The sequence below is a fragment of the Zosterops lateralis genome (assembly GCF_965231275.1).
Source record: "Zosterops lateralis genome assembly, chromosome: 7".
NCBI lineage: Eukaryota > Metazoa > Chordata > Aves > Passeriformes > Zosteropidae > Zosterops > Zosterops lateralis.
Genome location: NC_139767.1, coordinates 34834584 through 34856306, shown reverse-complemented (window position 1 = coordinate 34856306; position 21723 = coordinate 34834584). Strand labels below are relative to the sequence as shown.

The 21723-nt window shown below is 40.5% G+C and overlaps 2 protein-coding genes across 7 annotated transcripts in view; one reads left to right on the top strand and one right to left on the bottom strand.

Annotated features, from left to right (window-relative positions):
- Window positions 1-21723, top strand: part of GTDC1 (glycosyltransferase like domain containing 1) — a 431567-nt gene that overhangs the window by 385957 nt on the left and 23887 nt on the right. The gene's annotated exons all lie outside the window — the stretch shown is intronic.
- Window positions 12117-21723, bottom strand: part of ARHGAP15 (Rho GTPase activating protein 15) — a 322354-nt gene continuing 312747 nt past the window's right edge. Inside the window, exon 14 of the mRNA XM_083865289.1 lies at window positions 12117-13395. Within this exon, the coding sequence (XP_083721415.1) occupies window positions 13212-13395 (184 nt within the window). The 3' untranslated portion in view covers window positions 12117-13211. The remainder of the gene's footprint in view (window positions 13396-21723) is intronic.

Sequence of the window (21723 nt, the reverse complement as noted above, 5' to 3'; positions counted from 1 at the left end):
TAGTTTAATCAAGATCACAAGACTTGTTTTGAGCGTCTGTCATCTTTAATTTTACGGCACTTCATTTCAGAGTGGGACTGCCAGGGTCACATGCAATTAAAACACAGGCAAGATTTGTCTTGTGAAATCTTAACATAAAAAGTAATGTGTTACTCTATTTTAACTTTTCTACTGAACTCTGTGAACTCACTAATTACTTTTCCCCCTCTTGTCACCTTTTTGATATGACATGTATTTTATAAAGGAGATAGAAGTTTGGGATTTTTTTTTCTCTATCATGCATATGATTGAGGATAACAAAATTAAACCGGAGAAAAAAGGAAATGTATTTTTCAGAAATACATTTTTAGAAATATCTGAGCATTACTGCTTCAATTACAAAGGGACTGGAGGATCAAATTCAAGGAAATAACTATTAATCTGCTTAACTAGGGCAGGTAGAAGCGTAATAGCAGACCAGGGATTTTAGCAGGGCCAATCACACAGACTGGAGTTTATTCTCTTGAGAGGGGTGACAGGGGAAGGGTAAAGGGACTTTAATGTGGTGGGCCATGAGAGGCACGAAAAGCTGGTATCTGTGCAGCTTCTTTATAGCTTTAGCCCAGTTGTTGCATCGTAGTGATCAGTAAATTGCATGGACCCTTATTAACCTTATTGATAAGGAGCTTAGGGAAGTCCCATTCAGTCCAGAATATATTCTTCTTTTTGTTCTCCTGTCTGCCTCGGTTTGCAATCCCAGTCTCTTTGTACAGAAATCCTTTATGTTGCACCTCAAAATTCTGTGCAAGTACTCTGCTCATTTAACTCGGAGCAAGGGAACTGTAGAGCAGAAAGGGTTGGAGTAGGCATGGGGCCACGGGCCTATTTAAATATAGCTGGGACACCTGGAGAATGTTTGAAAAATTTCTTTTAAAGAATCTTTTATATTGTTCTTCTTTCAGTGCAGCTGGGGTCTGTGGGGATCAGGGGATTATTTTTGATACCTGTCTAAAAGAGTTATGTCTACACTGATTTCCATCCCTTGCTACTAATTAACCTTATTGCATACAGGAAACAGTCTATTTAATACCTGCATTCTTTCTGTAATGCCAAGTAAAATGAAATCTAGTGTGAAATCTAGTTAGCATTTGCCTTTTTGAAGTCATTTTTGAGTTTCCAGTCCGGGTGACTGTGACCTCAAAACTGAAAGCTATAAAAATGGTCCCTATTTCCACTCAATGGGAGTTTCTTGAAGATTCCCTGTTCACCTGGACTTGCACGTGTGGTAAATTGCCCATCTTGGTGCTTAACAGTGTTTTCCCAGGAACCATCTATTTTTTGGGTCACTCAGAGCCCTGCAAAGCACATATGTTCCTCCTAAAGCAAAGGAGTCTCCTCCTTCCTGCTGGAAAGATCACACTTCAACTGTTTCAGTGCACAGAGAGTTATAAAAAATTTAAATAGCAATGGTAAAACCAGATCCATTAAAGAGAACAAGGAATGATGGTTTAAAAATGTCACCAACAAAGGCATGGGATGGTGAGGGGTAGCGAGAGGAACTTGCACTACAAAATGCAGGGAAAATATCAGATATACCATATTTTAAAAGAGCTTTAAATCCTTTTGAGCAAGACTGGAATTGATCCTGTCTGCTCCAACACACAGATAGAGGAGTTGTTACTGTACAGCATGATTTCTGAAAAGAATATTCAGCAAAATGGATTATTTTCCATGTATTTGATGAGGAAATGTTCCCCAGGATGTTGAAAGGTTGAGCCAAGCCCTGTGGTCCTCTGTGATTTCTCTGCAGGTCTCCAAGTGCATCCCCGATGTCCCAAAGACAGAGTTGGATTTTTACAGGAGATTGGTTCAATTCCTTGAAGAGGACTCGGGTCAGGTGGCTGGGTCACTCTCTGGGGGACAGGCCAGCTGCATGAGCTTGGCAGTCTTTAACAACAAAATCCTGAAGAAAGGGACATAATTTAGTCCTAAATTTTCTTCATTTAATACCAAATGATGATATCAAGAACAACGCTAGTCAAAACAAAGGACAAGAAGAAAAAATAAAATAACATTTTAATACTGACTGTGCATCAGCACTGACAGCATAGATACTAAACAAAGGTTGGAAGTGCTGGTTTGATTTATTTGTTAGTATTAAAGCTTGGTGGAAGCACCAGAGGAATAGGACATTGATATCATTAGTTATAATCTATTTGGAAAGAAGGAGAAGCATTGTTTTCATTCCTGCTGGGGCTTGTCAGGCTGCTTGGCTCTTGGAAATTGGGCTTGATGGCAGAAGTACAGGCTTATGGGCTTGGAGTACTGGGTGTTTGTGGGTGTCCATCCCTGTGGCTAAGTGGTCACAGTGGGGATCCAAGATTGGGTTTAGGGAGCCTGAAAGGTCCCTCTGGATCCCTCTGTAAAACTACTCCTGAAGGAATGGGACAGATTTTTTCTCATTTGCTGCTTTCCTTCCATTTCCTGTATTTTACACTTATTTTGGTCAATAAAGCAATGCTCATTTATGCTTCCCACCATTCTCCAGAAAACACATTTCTTTGTGCAGCCTTTCCAAAAACAACAGAAATTATCTGACTTCACTATAAAAGATTTTATTTTTTTTTCTCCCTTCTGCCTTTCCTACTAAGCTCCTCTGCGAAACAGCTAGAAATTTTCATTTTCAAAACATTAGTACAGCAAATTGCCATCTTTTTGTGCACGGCATTCTCTATGTACTCATCATCTGAATGATTCCGGATCACTCTCTGGCAGCGTGAATCACAGCATGCCCTCGTGCCTGCCTCTTTTTCAATTATATCTAAGAGGAAGACTGCTGGAGACCCATTTTTTCATCTTGCACAGGACCCCAAAAGTGCCAGATCTCATTTCAATATAATATTATGACAGTATGATAAAATGGATGTTAACAGGACACTGACTAATATGATCCGTAGAGAAATGATAGAACAATACAATATTGGGCAGATTGTATTTACTAATGTGCATTTTATGGACACAAAATTGCCTTTATAAACAGGGTTCTAAGATTTAATCCTTACATCCTACGATCCTACTTAGTGTTCTAAGACATTCTGCACCACTGCTGAATTTTTTTTTTTTGCCTTCTTAAACTAAATATACGTTTTTATTTTAGCGCAGGGCTGCCTATATCACTCCCAATTTACTAATGAAACTTGGCATTCAAATGACTCATCAGCACGTACTGCAAGGCATAAAAATAGATTAATGTGGCATACGTTTCCTTACCCATAAAAATGCACCTTCGTGTAATCTCGGCGCTGTCTTATCCAACAGCAAGTATGTCATTTCCTTCCCCTAGCAGGTCGAGTTAAAAAATGAGCTAAATGTGTGAGAAAGCCATTAGTGCACTAATGAAAAGCTCGATACCGTTTGAATTTTTCATCACGGGGTATTTGTTCTGTAGCACACAGCACTAATATTTACTGTCACCGGTGCGGCGTGCGCGGTAATTAAGCTACAGTCGTCAACGGGGTGGGTGTTAAGCAAAGATGTTCCTGTGTGAGCTTGGATCTCTTTCACACAAATTTCATAGGGTCACAGAGTGGTTTGGGGTGGGAAGGATCTTAAAGCTTGTTTTGTTTCATCCCCTTTCCATGGGCAGGGACATCTTCCACTAGCCTGGGTTGCTCCAAGCCCCATCCAACCTTGCCTTGGACACTTCCAGGGATCCAGGGGCTGCCACAGCTTCCTCTGTGGAAAACATATGCCAGGGCCTCACCACCCTAACAGGGAAGAATTCCTTCCCAATATCTAACCTAACAGCACTTGAAGTATTTGTAGGTTTGGTTGATGAAGAGGAGAGAAAAAGGGTTAAAAAGGATTTTGACATCTGATCCATGTTCTGTGTCAGTCTCTCCATGTGCTCCTCAAACCAGAAGGATGGGAAAAGCCACCTCCAGGACCTTACTGGCAAAACAGTGATTGTGTAGAGGGAAATCAGTATCACAGTGTTTTTTTCTTAGAAGATGGATCAAGATTGAAAAATTATGCACTTTCCAAAATTAATATCCTAATTCAGATCATGGGCACTGATCTCATCTGCATCATCTGTGGTGGCAGGGTGGTGCTGAGGGTTCTCTTGTTTGTTCACGGGGTTTCTGGCTACCTCCCCTTCTCTCATCTCTTCCCTTATTAACTTCAGAAGGATATCATGTGAAATTAATAAAATCATTGTAGGAACAGATGGAATTCTGGCTATAGTGACAACAGAGCATGAGCTTCAAGAGCAGGAATAGCTTTTTCTTCAAGCTGCAGTTTAAAGTTTTCAGGAGACTTCTTTCCATAAGCACAGTCTCTTTGGAGGGTATCAGAAAATATGGAATGTTCCAAATTTCCCAAGTTATCCAGCTTTTTCCTGCCAACTGTCTATCCATTTTAACAGAGCCCTCTCAGGCTCCTTTTCCTCCCACCACCTGGTGACACCTACCACATCTGGGCTCGTTTTGTCACAGTCTGGCCTCAGGTTCCTGGAGATAATTGTGAGACACATCTGCTGCTGTGCACGTGTACCTCTGATTTCACAGCACTGCAAGGTGTAGCTCTAATAAGAGAATCAGAGTCGCATTCAGAGCTGTCCAAACTTCAGGAACCTCTGGCACGTCTGTGTTCAGAGGAACTTTTGACAAATCCCACAACTTCCCCACCATTAGGTGGGCACAGAAAGTCCTGAACCTGACTGAGAGGCGTCTGTCCCCTGCACTTCTGGAGCCAGGCAGTCCAAAGGGAGCAGTTTCCAAGAGCACAACGATTTGCCTCCCCACCACATTATGCTTGGCAAGTGGCCTGAGACAGATGTACACTTGCTTCTTAATTAGACAGCTTTTTCCTTTCTATCCAGTGATTTTTCCTGGTTTCTTTCACTGGAGAGTGTCCATAGGAAAGGCAAGAAGCACAGCTTGTGACCCCTGCAGCCTTGCAAAGTGCACTTGAATGAGGCAGAAAAAGGCTGATATGCAAGTGGTGATTCTTTCTGCACTTGGGCATGTTTGGGGTCAAATGTTCCAATTTGTCTATGAATAAATCCCCAACCATGCAGGTAAGAAAAGAATTAGAAAAGGTTTTGACCTTCACAGGGTAAAATCTAATCTGTGTAGAAACTATTTGGGATATGAAGCAATAAAATCCTTATGTGAGTAAACAGGAATTTGTGCTTATTGGAAAGGTTTTTGAGTGCCTGAGAATAGCCTGTAGACCCTCTGGCCATGGATCTCAAGGTTCACCTCTCTTCCTGATTTGCTTGAAAGCAATGTTTTCCTAGAAAGTACCTACTGATGACCTTAGGGATAAATGGCATTGCTTCCAAGGTGGAGCCCTCCTCTTTCTCAGTCTCTAAGAACATCCCAGATTTCTCTAGCAGCATCTATTTCCATAATATTTTCCATCTATTTGTACAGGTAGGCTATCCATGAAACAGAAGTGTTGTTCTGTAATAGGCCAGGTCATGTACATTGGCAAAAAATGGAGGAGGAAGATTACTTTAGGTGCTCTTTCCCTTCATAGAATAGAATCATAGGATAGTTTGGGTGGGAAAAGATCTTAAAGATCATATTGCTCCAACACCCCATGCCTTAATTCATCCCATGCCCCTCTTTCCCCCTGCCATATTTGCCTAGCTTTATGAAAGCCATCTGGGATGAAAAACTAGTTTACAGAGGGCCTGTACTGTAGGAACAGCATTTCCAAAGAGGCCTCAATTATCTGAAACACAGGCTCTGTGCGAGGGAAAAATATATCATGGTAAAGAGGGTAAATAAAGAGGGTAAAATGTCTCTGGAGGGTCACCATTCCCTGGACCTAATCACTTGATATGGGCCAAACCTGATGGTCTGGACACACACTCGTGTTGGAGGTACCTAGAGGAGCAAAGACTCATTTGTCTCTTTTATCCATTCCTGAGGCATCTACTTGAGAAAACAAGGCTGACTTAAATCAGGAAAAATATTAGTTTGCTGTGTCAGAGTTGCTCTGTTTCTTCCAGAATTTGAAAAAAAGTGGCACCTGTGCTCCCTCTCCTTCCTTCTTACACCCTGTCCAGCAGTCTCAGACAATGAGTAACATCTTTTTCAGCTTGTGCTGAGTCTGCTGAAGCCACTTGAAAGACTCACCTTTTCAGTCTATTAGCTGGAGCTGATGTGCTCAATGATAAACTCTGGAGAACCAGGGAGGGCTTTTTCCCCATGCCATCAGTGCCCTGATGTAAAGAAATACACCCAGGACAGGAAAACACAGACCCAGAAAATGCACCAGGTCTCAATTCATCCTCTTGTGTTCCAGGCAGGGTGTTGAATTGTCCAGTCAAGGAAATGTTTTGATTTTCAAACCCATTCCTTTTTTTTTTTTTTTTTTTTTTTTTTTATTTCCCCCCCCTCCTCCCGTTGTTTTGGGAAATGAGAAAAATATATAAAAGCAAGTTATTAATAAAACATCTATTATGCCCATGGGACAGAGGTCCTTCCGTATTGTTCAGATGGCATGTTTATTGTTGACATCTCTCTTTTCTCTGAGTATGCACAGAACCCTGAAATCCTTTTACATTTTTAATAAGATTATTTCTTTTTTTCAGTCTAGTGCAAGAAAACCGCATCTGCAATATGCATAATACTCTCAAAAAAACCTGCAGCATCAGAGGGAAAGCACTGCCAATGTTTTTGGCTACGTGCACTTCAAAGGGACACAATGTGAAAAAGAATAGCACTAGAGGTCTCAGGAAGGTGCTTGTGTTTTGCATCTTAGGGCATATTTGTTTAAGGCAGTTGCCTTATTTTTCAGATCTCACATTTGAGGTAAAGCCCATCATAAAAACAGGAGGGAATTTGATTTGTTTTCGAACCAACAGCACTCCATAAATCCGGAATAACCGATGTTATGGCGTTGCTTTGTCTGAACTCAGTGTCTTGTGGGGCAAGGTGGTCACCAGCTCCACGTTTCTGCAGCACTGGGTGGTCTGGGGGAGGTGTGTGGAATCTGTGGTTTTGGGAAAATGTGGGTCTGCAGCTGAAAAACAAGGAGTCTGCACAGCCTCACCCGTGTGTGAGGATGCAGCCTCACACTGCAGGAACTCTGCAGGATCCTGGTCCTCAGCCTTGTAGGAGATTCCAAGTCCCTGTCCCTGAGGTGACATTTTAAATCTGCAACAGCAAAGGGCAGAAGCAGGTCTCTGCTCGTGTCCTGTGGGTAAAAGACTGCCAGGGGCCCAAGAACCAAGATAAGAGTGGTTCAGGCAGGTACCAGATAGCCAGGGTTGTGTGGCTGAAGCTGCTGATGGAAATTTGGAGAGCTGCAAGGTGAAGTAGCCACAAGGGAGAAACCAGCAGAGCTGGCACATTCTCTGTATAGACAAAAATAGCATTTAATTCCTCAAATTCCCTTGTGAACTGGTCCAGGCAATAAGGACAGTTCAGTTCTTCAGTGCAGAGCAGAAATCAGATACAAACAAGCAGCTTGATTCTTTTAAGAGCCGTAAAGGGTTCAATAATGAAAATATTAAGGATCCTTCCCCCTTGGATGCTTAAGAGCTTTGTTCTAAAAGGCAGAATAGATACACAGAGCATCCAGTGAAAGACAGAGCAAGTTATAAGAGGTGTGGCAGATCTTCCATTTGAGGGAAGGTTAAATTGATTAAGAGACAAATGAGAGGTGATGTGTTAGTGGTATATAGGAGAGTGAATTGCCAGGAGAGGTCAGTCAGATGATCCTATTTAGCCTTTCCCATAAATCAAGAGCAAGCAGAGTGCTATACAATGGTACTAAAAGCTAATGAATTTAAAAGTGATACAAGTAAAATATTTTCCTACATGGTGCATAATTAACCTGGGAAATTCATCAGATACCATTAAGACAAAGAGCCTAGCAGGATTAAAAATGGATAATAAGTGACAGAAACTACATAAAGATAGAAATGTATACAGGGTGTTCAGCCATTTATTTAAAACCATTTACTGCCTGGGGCTGCAAAGAAACATCCCCTGTGGGAAAGCTTAACATAACACTGGACTTTTTCTACCTTTTTTTTTACTGCAATGGGCAGGCTGGAGCCTGAGCAATGGACTGGTCAAACCACTTTGATTTTCCAGAGCAGAGGCCACACCACCACCTACCCAAAAGTGCAACCAAAAAAACAACTTCAAAAAGCTTCTAAGCTGCTTCTTTGAAAGCTTCTGAGCTTTGAGACAATACAGGAATCACTGCTGGAGAGAGGGTTGTTCCCTTTGTACACCAGAAATGCAGCCAAAAAAACTTTTGGGTAAGAGCTGAGCACAAGTATTGCATTTTGACAAAGGCAAAGGAGGGAAGAACTGTGTGGAACTTGAGTCCACATTTTATTAACTGAAATGTGCTCAAAAATGGTGGTGTTTTGTGGATAACTAATTGGCACTCAATCTGAACTTGCAGTGTTTTATGGTCCCTTTTAAACTTGTTGAACAAAGCCTTCAACTTCCACTGAAGGTGTAAGGGGTCACCCCAGATATTTTGGAGGTGTGGACAGCCTGATTTGAAGGGGGGTGGTGGATTCTCAGCACCTCTGAAGTATTTCTGAGAGTTTAAGGGCAAATTATAGAAAGTCAGAAAACATCACCATGTGGTCAACAGTTTGGAAGACAAATTTCTTTCTGTTCTGCTCCCTCTGAGGTTATCCTGCCCTTGGGGTGCAGGGCTGGATGCAAAACCCCAAATACTTGATTATTTATTATAGGTGAATTCAGAGTGTAGAGTGTAAAGTGTCTGTGAGGGGGGTGAGGTCCTGGCACAGTTTGCCCAGATTGTCTGTGGACCCCACATTCCTGGAAGTGTCCAAGGCCAGGTTGGATGGAGCACGGTACAACGTGGGATAGTGGAAGGTGTCCCTGCCCATGGTAGGGGGTTGGAATGAGGTGATATTTAAGGTGCCTTCCAACCCAAACCATTCTATGATTCTATTTAAAAAAAATAAAAAAAAAAATAAAAAAAAAAGGTCTGAATAAAGTGAGCACTAAAATAGGAAGTTCTCTCATGATAGAGACTGTGTCTCAGTTTCTCACCCATTTATGTGCATTGGCATTGCATCCCCAATTGTCATGTCCTGAGTCTTGAATTCATTTTTATTTTAAATATCAATATATGTTTTGTCCGAAAAACAGTAGTGAGGGCTCATGCTCTCTATCCAACATGGAGCAAATCTTTGCAATAAGGCCCTCTAAGTAAAAATGGACATTAATTCTCACCATATTTCAGGTATGTTTGGAAATATGAGGTTGTGGAGTGCAAAAATAGCCTGGAGTGATGGCAGAGGACATTGGTTTGCTGTGATCACTTGTGGTGAATTGGCACAAGGATGAAATTGTTGCTTTAGCAGCATCCTGAAGCATTTCATGGAAGAGAAGGGTTTGGGTATGGCCTGACCTCCACTTGTTTGTCCCTTGATCTTCAGGGAAAAGTTGTTTTTTAATCCAAAAGTGGGTGCTAGGAAAGGCTCCTATGTTCTGCAAAACAACCATTGCCCTGGGCTCTGTTTTTGCATCCTACAAGCCCCAGGACTTGTGACTGAGCCCCGTGCCTGTGATTATGCTCAGCCTCCCTGTGTTCCATGTTTCCTTTCTGAGGCAGGAACGCCGTGCAGGGGAACCTGCTGTGCCGTGATAATCTGTGCATCCCCCAGGGCTCCTCTGCCAGCCTCTTCTGAGAATTAGCCATGTAAAATCTACACACTGCCTGATTACACTGGTGATTGTAGGCCCAACTTACTTCCCAGCCTTCTTCCCAACTCTACCCATGGTCTGAATCCTATGTGGAAATTGATTAGCTGAACTTCTTGAGTGCCTTGGGCTGAATGGCAGCCTAAGGCTCTGTTGCAGCATGGGGTGCTTGCTGAAAAAGGCTGAGTGTTACCTGCACTGTTCTGGCAGGGAATTAAAGAACTGTTGAAATGCATGCTGCTTGCAAAAAAATAAATATCTGTATGTATGTAAATAAGAAGAGGAATAAAGGTTTGTTCAGGGAAGTTTATGTCCTCTTTTAGCTGTAGTTCAGCAAGTCAGTGTGTCTCATCATTTGTTCAGAAATCCTGCTTTGCAGTGGAATTTCTTGAGTTAAAAACTGACAATGTTTCTCACTGAGGCTTACAATTCAATACGTTGATGTTTTATCTTTATTTTATTGATAAAACTTTGTAGCTGGAAATGCCTTTTTTTTGTTTCCATTAGAGGTTTGTTTCTGATACCTCTTTTTACTGAATCAATCCCAGTTTTGTGCTCAGATGAGTTTGAGTAGAGGATGCTCTTCACAGGGAGAAGATGCAGATTAACAGTGATCCTTGGACATATTTGCCTCTGTTGCATTCTCAGCCTTCATTTTTCTGATCATTTACCATTAATAGCTCCTTGCTCAAAATATCTGTGGCCCTTCTCAAACTGAAAAAGAAAGGTCTTCTGCAAGCCTAATTTTGACTTGCTAAAAATTTATCAGAGTTTGAGCAAAACTCCACCAAGTGATAGTGAATATTATGATAAGTAACAATTGAAAGAGCAATGTGGTGGTGATACAGGCTCAGTGAATTGCAAAACCTGGGCACTTTTGGGATTTAGAAATGGTCATGTCCAGCAACAAGAGTCTGACAGAGTCCTGGGCTGTGAGCTCAGTTAATAAAGAGCAAACTGCCTGAGCAGGAGGAGAAAGAAACCCTGCTGCAGTTAAGTCTTGAACATTTATTTTTATTTTTTTCCCCACTCTTACCGTCTTTTATCCTTCTGGTTTCTGCTGATGGCAGGGGCTGAAGGGCTGGCTCTTTGACTAATGGTTGAGTCAGTAATCTTTCCCATTAAATTAGTGTATGTATTAAGAGAGACAGGAAGAATTGGTCTCTTGGGGAAGGAAGCAGCTTGGTAGCAAGGCATGGCCATTCCTTTGTGTTGTGGGGATGAGAAAGGAAAGGCATCTGCTACAGGCCCTGGATTTATCCACTCCTCTAGTGAGAGCCACTTATGTCCCCCCAGATTGTCTGCCCACATCCAGGCTGCAATTTAACAGAGCATTTAGCAGAGCAATCAGCATTTTTGTGCAGTGTTCGTGTGAGGAACCCTTCAAACCCAAAGAAAGGCTCGTGTGTCCAAAAGTTTCCTTGATTTTTTTTTTTTTTTTTTTGCCCCCTTCAAACCAGTTGATCCTAAGAGAGATATGGTGCATTTCACAAGCCTTGTCTTATAAAAACAGGACGAGAGGGGTCTCCATGCTACGAAGGAAGCCTGAAAGAAGATTAATTAATTAATTAAGAATCTTTTCTTCTGAGTGCAACAGGCTCCAAGTAACAAGTGAACTTTTCATTTCCAGTAATAGCAGAAATTACTTCAATAGCATGATTGTGAGCACCCGTGGGGCCATAATGTGAATGGTCTTTATTAAGGAATAGACTGAACTTCTGACTATCTTTCTTCCAGTCATTTCCACAGGCTATAAACAGCGCCTGGTTTGTTGCTATTAAAAGGGTCTATAGATGATGATGCTGAAAAGCATCACTGTTTAAGTACTCACAGCTTGACGTTAACATGAAAAATATTTTCTTGAACATAAAGTGAATTTGGGTTCTCCAGTACATTATAGTTTTGCTCAGATGTTATTGAGCTGGATATTTGTGATACGAGGGAGATTTTGTTTGGGTTTGTGTTTTTTATTTTATTTATTGGTCACTACCCCTCTGATTTTACTTGATTTTTCAGACATGTGAGAAGTCAGAAAAAACATCTCAGGACCGGTTTTCATGTTTTCTTGGTGTTGTTTTCAGCCTGTCTTAGTACCTGATGAAAGATCCTGGTCTTAGTTAACCATCAGGCCTCGTTATGTATTTATTCCCATAAATGACCTCTCCAAGGAGTGACCTTTCCTGGATAAAATGGAATTTTGCACAACAATGCTGAGTAGAAACTGAAGCAGCCCATGATCTGCTGAGGTGATATTGAAGACATATCTCTCATGCACAGCAGACCTATGCATTAATCCTATGTTTTGGGGTCTTTAATTGCTTTAAATATTTGCTTCTGGATCTGTGTTTCACACATCTTATTTACATGGTTTATTTTTCATTTTATGAACAAATCGATAACCAGACAGACTCTTTACCACACTGGATTAGTTTTATTTATTCTCTTTGAACTTGATTAAAAAGCTGTCAAACATAAGTCTACATTTTATCAGCAGAATACTTTTACAAAACAGGGTAGGAGATGTGTATAGCTGGAAACATACATTTCAAAATGAAACAATATTTGATATATTCTAGACAGTTACCCTTTTGTTTATCCATGACAACTGAAACTAACCATCAAATGCATAAATTGATTCAAGTCTAGCCAAGTAATCCTAAGGGCATATGAAAAGGCTTTTTTTTAAAGTTCTTTCTAGATGAATTTAATGTAGTTCACCAATAAAGCATCCTCAGGAGCACAATACAAATGCTACAGAACATGAGATAGCTGGGGAAAGCGGGCAGATGTACAGTGTGATGAAGAATCAAAATGGATGTTACATTAAAATGAGCAGTCATGCAATGTCTTCATTTCATGTACTGCGTTTAAGTAAAAATGCCAAAGTTCCAATTCCATTTTTAATTTCTTTTAGGCACTGTTATGCAAATAGTGACATTCTCATTTTATTTGTGGTTGTTTATTTTATTTGTTTAAAATCATTAAATGCATTTTTTTTTTCTTTTCCTAGCTCTTGGGGTAGACAAATTGATTATTCATCACATCTTTAATTTTGAACATATATTACAGAGAAAGGTAAATTATACTCAGATCAGCTCTGGATGATCTCATATCACTGCTTTAATTCATTGCTTTTAATATACATTCTTTAATCCGTTTTCCACAAACCTCCTCAATTATTATCTGTCTTTCTGTGCCATTGCATATGTTGGTAAACAGCATTTTCTATGGTCTAGGGCCATATGCTGTGTGCTCAGCTTGCAGAAAAAGTGACACTTGGAGTGCTAGCATAATGAAACTCTCAAAGGGTTAATGCAGAATACATATAGGCAAATGTTGACAATATTTTTTATTCCAATGTTTGAAAATTAGACACAAAATCATCATTAAGTTTGCACAAAATGAGGCATCTGTCACTTGAAAGAAAAAGAAATATTTCAGAAATATGTTTACAGAAATGTAAAAATATTAGACATCAAGACAGATGTGAACGTTTTCAATAACAGGCCCTGTCTGTCAGTCTTCCTCCGAGCCGAAGATCTTGCTGTACTCACTCAGCATAAGTTCAACTATCTGATTTTGGTACAGCATGTGGACTGCCATGTTCCCTGTCTCCTTTTCAGGTCTAAGGAGTGTTGGTCCAAACACAATTCCTAAGCTTTGTGTTGACATAAGATTCACGGATTCCTTGGCTGCTATCCTGTTGACAAAAGGAAAGAACTGGTTAAAAGAGAAGGGTGTCAGAGGAGTCACTGTTGCTCTTGAAGCACATAGAGGCACTTTGTAACTGATTCTCCTGATAGGGGTGTTTGTTTGGTTAATTTATCAAAAAGAAAGAAAACATGGAGGCAACAGAAATTTCTGCCAGTGCGACAAACAAGGAAAGGATGGATTTTGTACTTCCAGGCAGAAGATTCCCTGCTTCCCTTAACATGGTCTCCAGCACTGAAAGAGTTGTGGAAACCAAAAAAAAGCCCCTTAATATAGAGCTCATATGAAACACATTCCTTCTGCTAATTTAAATCCAATAAAGTGAGTATGGTCTGAAATGGATTGTGAAATTTATGTAACTAAAGACTTTTGCATGCCTTATCCTGACACGAAGTTTCTTGAAAGACACAGAGACCACATACCTTAACGAGATGACTTAGAAAATAATGGTAAGGATTATAACCTTTGATATCTTTATTACCCACAAAATTACAAGAGAAGGACTAATACTATTAAAAGTTGATCTTATGTCTGTGTTAAGACTTAATATTCCTGTGGAAAGGGCATTAAGGATGGAGAAGTCTGGTCTAAGAACAGCACAGGTTTAATGGATGGAGTTTAGGTAGGAAGTTTGGCATAAATCTCTGCTGTGGTGAGTACAGACTAAGTAGAAATCCATTTCCTTCAACCCTCCAGAATATATTATGTATCCTAGGGTTGGAAAGACTAGTAAATGAAGATACATATTTTATAAATAAATTGCACAGCTCCACCAAAGAAAGCAAACTAAATGCAACTTTATTATGTAAATGTTTGAATTTATGGATGCCTCCTTAACCTGCTAGTTTTAACTTAAGTATTCCAAGTGGATTGTTGAAGCCAAGTTCTGCTTTTCCCCCTCCTCTGCCATTGTCACTCATTTACCTTTTTAAAATCCAGACAGCCATTTAAAAGCCATCACATCTGTCTTTATTTCCCCATACCTGCTGCTGACCTTACAGCAAGCCACGCTATAAGGGAAAGAAACTTTGTGAGACCTAATGGCTCCAGGCACGTAAAAGAGTGTTTCTTTCATGTTAGTGGGTTGGTCACACAGCAAAAAGCATCTCTTGTGGATTTGTGCCAATCTCATCGTTTACCACATTCCTGGAGCATCAACACTCGTGGTTTTTTTTTCCCATATATAAATAGGAAGAATTACTTCGTTCAGCCTCGTGCTAGTAACCGTGGTGTCCATTGCACAAAACACTCTCCATATGGCACTAATCAGATTGGCTTAACTATTAGTTTCTTAAAATATAGCATCTTCATTAAATTTTTTAAAAAATTAATTATCTTTCCTCCGTGGTAATATTAATATATCATCTCTTCTCTTAGGAGTTCAGGAAGTCTCAAAAGTTAAAAGTTTTGTTGCCAAGTGACTGCGTGGGCTTCTGATGGATGTCACACATCTTTATCACAATTAAAAATGTTACAGAGGTGACGAGATTGTTTTGCTTAGTGCCTCTGATGGAGAGGCATGTACAGCAATCTTGGGGACCTCTCCAGGAGAGAGACTTGTTTTCTATTGAGCTTGTTATGTGGTTAAAGTTGGAAACTTCATAAAATATTTGGAGATGACATCGGCAGGAGTAGAGATGCATGTTCACTGGGTGGGGAAATTCAGCAGCTTTGTCTTGGGTAACTTTAGAAATATTCAATTTAGCAGCATCAGCCATGGCTTTGAGACAAGAGGGTGTTGGTAATGGACAGCATTGGTGGAGGTGCAGGAGAAGCCCCTTGCAGGGAGAAGGAGACAATGGAACATGGATGAGCAGAATCAGGGTGAAGAACTGTGGCAACAGAGCCCAGTTCACTGAAGGGACAGGGGAGAACTGTCTTTCTTGTCTGTAAAATACGGAGCAAGATATTGAGATTCTGTGTTCCTGATGGGGACACAGAAAATGGAAGATACATGGCCAACCCTTCTGCTTTTGCTTGCCATCTTTCTGAAGGAGAACAATTTTCGTGCTTTATCCTGGAGGTTCCATTATGGAATCTCATGACATCCTGGCAAAGGCCAGGCACGATAACATTTCCCAGCAGTCAGGAGTGGGGATATGGCATGAGGGAGAGGAGGCTGTGTATGGTGTGTGTGTTGGTGATGGAGAGAAACTGACTGTGGTTCATCAATATGGAATGGGGCATCAAGAACATTTGTGTAAATTTGGGTTTCCAGAGCTTCATGCTAGAATAAGCAGCACTGTATTGAGAAAGTATCTTGAAAATCTTTTATATATTCATGCAGTTTCATTTGTTTTCATCATAATAACAAAAAAAAAAAAAAAAAAAAAAAAAAAAAAAAAAAACAAAAAAAACCCCTCATGAACCAAGAGAACTTGGAAACATGGAAAGTCTGAATAGTTAAATAATATGTGGTAAAACACAGCTACTGAAGAAGTAGAAGGAAGGAATTCAATCCACCCTGAATAGAATAATTATAAGTTTTGGACTTTATGTCTTTTTTGGATTACAAACATTTACCAAAGAAATTCTATAACTGATATTTTTTATCTTCTCTCCATAAAAGAAGAAGTCAAAGCAAATCAAAATAAAATATTCCCACTTAATGCTATTACTATAGCTACTAGGTGAAATTGAGCTGTTAAAAGAGAAAACATTGAAAAAATGGGCAAGAATTCGTTTTTTGGCCAGAAAAAGAGCAGAAAGAGTGACACACCATTTTCAACATAAAGAGTGAAAGGAAATGCCAGAGGTACTTTTTGTCAAGCCCAAATGAAAGGAGCAATGATCCATCAATTTAAGGTTATTTTAGAAACAATCTATAATCCGGTGCCACAGATGCTGGAACCATATCAAGAAATTGTTGGGTGCTATGCTGCACAAGATTTTTTTTTTTTTTGCTCCGAAATAACTGAGTTACAGGAATGTCTTCAGTCTTTAAAATCACAAGTCAGGAGAAATGCAGAAAATATAATTCTCATTATTAATAGTAATGAAATTAATGATGAATTAAAACAGCAGAAGTGTCTGATAGCAGGGCTGTAGTGTCAATGGCAGATATATAAGGAAAAATACTTGGAATTTATGCTTTGGCTGTTGCCAAGGCAACTGCAAGCTGGAAAACGTGTGACAGAGAGCAGGGCAAGTCTACAGCTAAGAGGGTCATTGTGTGGTGAGTTGGCTCTCTGGTTCCATTAAACCTACACTTTTCAAACTCTCTAAATAAAATCATTATTAATTTTGACGTTTGGAAAGCACACTGGATTACTGCTCCAAACACAGTAGGTGTTAGGAAATGGTCTTCATCCATTTTTACTTCATAGTAACTGTTGAGGAGGAGAAAAGGTTTTCTACACTGACTCTGACTCCTGAACATCTTAATATTCCTATTGCACATAAAAAAATGGGGAACTGAGTGTACTTAGGGAGGAAAATCCCATTGGAGAGGATGTTGTTTTAGTGTGGGCTGGAGAGTGTTGGAGGGTAGAGCCAGCTGCTTTGAGAACTGCTCACTTTTACTTTCTTATCCTTTTCCAGCCTATGGGGATTTAATTTTGCTCAATGTCAGGGGCATTTCTACCCTTAGCAGAACTGGTTTTAGCCATGACTGGTAATCTATCACTGTTCTAAATTATATTTAAGGGTAACTTTTCAATAGGACAGTCCTGTTATTCTTCCATGAACTGGTCATGTAGACTGTGACTAAAGGACAACACATTACAAAATGAGGGGGCCAGAAGAGTAAGGAGGGGTCACTTGGTATGAGGTTATGGGTTGGAATGACAGGTGTAGGAAATGCCACCCCCTGAATTCAGTGGAGGACTGAGGGATAAAAGTAGGTTTTGATCTTATCAAAATCCTGTCCTCCAGTTATGCACAATATTTGTGTTCACTAAGGGAGTCTTTGCCTCTAGAGACAGGAACCAAGACCAACACAGAGGCCAAGAGAGATTAAAGATAAAAACAATAAATGAGACTCCACCAAAAGGATTAAAATTAACATTTAAAATGCTGTATTTGTGTCATCTGTCCTCTTTCTATAGGAACTAACCTTATAGAGTTGGGACCCAGCTCCTCTTTGAGTGGGGTATTCCATGACAGCCCATTTGGGTGGGTTTTGTACCTTTGCTGAACTCTGCTGGCAACCACTGTCCTAGGCAGAGCTGCTCATCCTGATGGATGGGAGGACTGATTTGAAATGTAAGTTCCTGTGAACTGTCTTAATAGGTCAAAGTGTGTGTGCCTCCCATTGATTCATTTTGCCAATAATTATCCTTAAATTAGCCAATATCTCTTTTCTATCAATTCTCAGGCATATGCAAATGTGATGTTGTAGCTTAAGGACTTGGCCCTGGTGAGGGCTCAGCTGCCTTCAGCTCTCCCCAGCAATAATTGTGTTAACAGGCCTCTTCACTGCACTGGTACAGGCCAGTTTTTATGCAGCAGCTTTCTGACTTCTAGTATTGCAGAGCTCCCAATCAATTTGTTAAAATTTGTCTCTTATGATGAACAGCTTCCAGCTCAACATTTTACGCTCCTCTCCTTCCCAAATGCTGGTTCACAGGAGTTAAAAAATAACAGGTATTACATACTTTGCTTTAGTGACAAGACATTTGGGAAGGAATCATCCAACCTTGAAATAAAATCTTTATTGAAAGCAATTCTACATCCATGCCAGTCAGATACATTGTATGATCAGAGGAGGTGTCCCAGGGGAAAGCTCAGTGCTGTAGACAGGGTTGATTACTTGGACCTCCTGTCAGTTCTTAACTCATTGACAGTGGCTGAGACATTCAGTACAACTTTGTTTGCTTTATTTGGAAGTAAAGTTAATATACTTACCTTAACTGTGCCAAATGTACTGGAAAATAACCTGATAATAAAACGTACCATCCTAGGAAGTGATAATGTCTGTGTGTGTATAAGCACATTTTCGCAGGGCTTTTGCGGCTGGGTTTTTCAGTGTGAGGAAGGAACCACAGTTACAACATGATGCACAGATAACCTAAACTATCAGGGTTTTTTCTCCACATATTTCCTTTTCATTTAGGGCCTGTTACACACTGTCCTGAGCTACAGCATATCACAGACACATCATTTTCTGTCACCAATTTATTTCAGTCCAGCTGCAGTCATCTTTCTTTGGGAAGAACTTGGGTGGATTTTGGTACTAAAAAGACAAGTGAACTGCAGATTTGAGAGTCCTCTTAAAGTAAAAACAACAATAGGGGTCCTGTAACAGATCAAAATCTTGCAGAGATATCCATAGACAGCTGGATGCACCAGCTGAGGAGAGAAACCAAAATACACACATTGTGCACATTGTGGAGGAAGAGTGCAGGGCCTGTGCATTACTTAACTCCATCCTGGGAAACTTATGGAGGTACCTGGTGGTAAGGGGAGCCCCTGATGCCACAAACTCTATTTGTGTAAACTGTTCAATTCCTTGCACTGCTGCATAGATAAATTTCAAATTTAGCATTAAATTCAGATTTTTGATATTTTATGAAAGCAGACTAAACCTCATTATTGTCCATGTCTTGGCTGTATGGGGGATTTGCTCAGGTGCATTACAGTGGCATTCACCAGCTGATGAAGCTGAGCAGATGCAAACATCATCAGTGGAGGCCTCAGCTTTTGAGATCTGCACATTGTGATGGGAGCAGGGAAATCTGTGTGTTTGGAAATGAGACCTGAGGCTTCTGCTTATAGAGGAGCTCCAAAACACTACAATGCCTGTCCTTTTCCAAATGTGCCATGTGGTTTCCTCTGCAAGAAACAAGCACAATTCAGGGGTCAGAGTGCACTAATACAGTTTTAATCTACTTGCATCTAGCCGTGTAAAACATGAAGGCATTTTAAATTCCTGTTTGTTCCATAGGTAGAATTTGAAACAATAGCTAGGCTGGTAATAGAGAAACCAGGTCATGGCGTAGGATATGTTACAAGAGGGGTCAGAAATAGTTCAGACATACTTAAGAGCTTGCTTTTGCTGAAAATAGCCTCGATGGCTCCTGGCCTACAGAAACTCCATAGGCTTCCTGTGTTCTGCAGCTGTGGGTTCGTGTTACAGCTCTTTGGGAAAAATCCCTTCTCTTCAGTCGCTCTGGGATACAAGAACGAGCACTTGATGCTGTCTTCCTCCACAGACCAGGCTTTAAATGTGACCATTGGGTGGCTATATATAGGACCTGGACAGCTGACAGGGACCTGGTGGAGAATGGGCTTCCTCAGGGGATCCCCTGCATATCTCACAGCACGAGCCCTTCCCTGGATGAACTGCCTTGGAGCCTGGCCCTAAATGAGAATAATAACTGAACTAACTCTGAACATTGCTTCACAGTTGGCTGCATAGACTGTGAAAAGCTGAAGAAAGGCATTTATTCTGGCTTAGCCTGGTTTAATGAGAGAACAGTTAAAAATAAAGTCTCCTCAGTGCTGGGTGAACTTTGCTTCCCATGCTACGACCCTGCAGAAGAGCATATGGACTCTTGCCTTTGCACACACCTCACAGAATGTCTGTCTGGTGGAGAAAGACTTTATCTTCTGAGTGGCTGAGGACAGCAAGTAAAAACACATTTGGGTATCTAAAGATACTGCAGTCTCTAGAGGGGCTTCATTCAGGAAAGTGCTTTGGAGAAGTCCTGCTTGTTCCTCTGCACAAGGGGAGGTGCTTCTGCTCCACTGAGGAGCTGTGAAGGGGGTAACAGTTTTTCTGTACCTCAGCCTTGGGATTGTTTGTTTTTCTGGTATCTTCTGAGTTACAGAAGCTCCAAAATCAGGAGGGGCACACTGGAGCATGGACAGCAAGGGCAGGAACCTGTCACCACATTGTGGCTCCACCAGAGACCTTGGTGTGGGCAAAGTATCAGATCCCACTCCCCCAAACCAAGTTTTATCAAAGAGGTGGATTCAATATCTTTCCGCTTAATCTTCCCTATCACAAAAATTCCAAGTCTCCCTTTTGGAACACTGATCCAACTGGGTGACCTGCTGGGTTCTTCCATTTCCTGACAGCCAGCACTCTGTCCTCCCAATTTGGCTTGCCTTTTAATTTTTTGTGTGTGAATACAAGCTGGTTCTGACTGGTGCAGTGAAGAGGACGGATCTGGCTAGTCCATGTTGCTGTTGTGCCTGCAGTTTGCCTCTTTGGGCACAGCCTTTTGGTAGGACTCAGCTGAAGGCCATGAATTTCCTCAAGGAGCATCCTGGACTCCTCTGGCTGCAGCTCTGTGCACAAGGCACTCCTTTTTGCCTTCTTTAGTAGCCCTGTAGCAGCAAATGTAGCTCAAACAAGAGCAAGCCCTTGCTCAAAAGCCACACAGGCACTGTGAGCACGAGCTTCTCTCTGGGGAGGGAATGGGAGAGAGCAAAACCCCCCGTGACAGATGTTGGACAGATGCTGATGCACTTAGAGGTGTTTGGATCAGAGTGATAAAGGCAGTGTGAGACTACATAGAATAATATGTGTTCAGACAGAAGTACAGCACCTTAATGCCTAAAATGTATTTTTGGCTGGTGCTCCAACTTCTGCTCTGCTTGATTTTTTTCTTAAATTTATTTTAAATTCTACTTCTGTAGAATTAAAATTCTTTTTATTAGAATTAGAATTCTTTTAGAATAGAATTCTTTTAATTCTAGCTTCTACTAGCTTATTGTAAAGACCAACCTGTCATAGGTCCTGGATTTGTACACTTTTGTGGTCTGTGTGGTTCAGAAGGCAACAGATAGTTTTAAATAAATAAAGCTTTAACTTTTTTAAATTGCTTAAATATTTTTGTTCAAGAATGCCCGAAGCTACATTTTCTTGTAACATTAAAAATAAAAAGCAGTTAGTAACAATCTTGCTTAAATCACGAATTGTAAATATAGAACCTTTATCATCAGCACAGCACATCCAAAAATGTCTTTGTAAAATAAATCAAATTATATGAGTTAATTGATTCCAGGCAACATCAGCAACTGCAGGTGGAAACTGAATAACAGGATGTTTATTAATGAGGGACTATTAATCAAAATTGACAATATCAATTCCTGTTTCTTTTATTTGAATTTTACCTGCAAAATCCATGTACATACCCACTGGATTTTAAAATAAAAATTTAAAAGTAAAGAAAATGCTGACACTTGGGATTTTAGCTTTAGATGTAGGGTTATTTGTTTAAACAGCGAAAGGATATCCTAAATCCAATTTGACAGGCAATGCCAAAGATGCCAGTGGTAATTAATTAGCACTTAATTTAGACCACAGAACAACAGGATATGGAATTGGTGCTCAGTGCCATTTCCCCTTAGGCTTCATCTCATGAGGGTC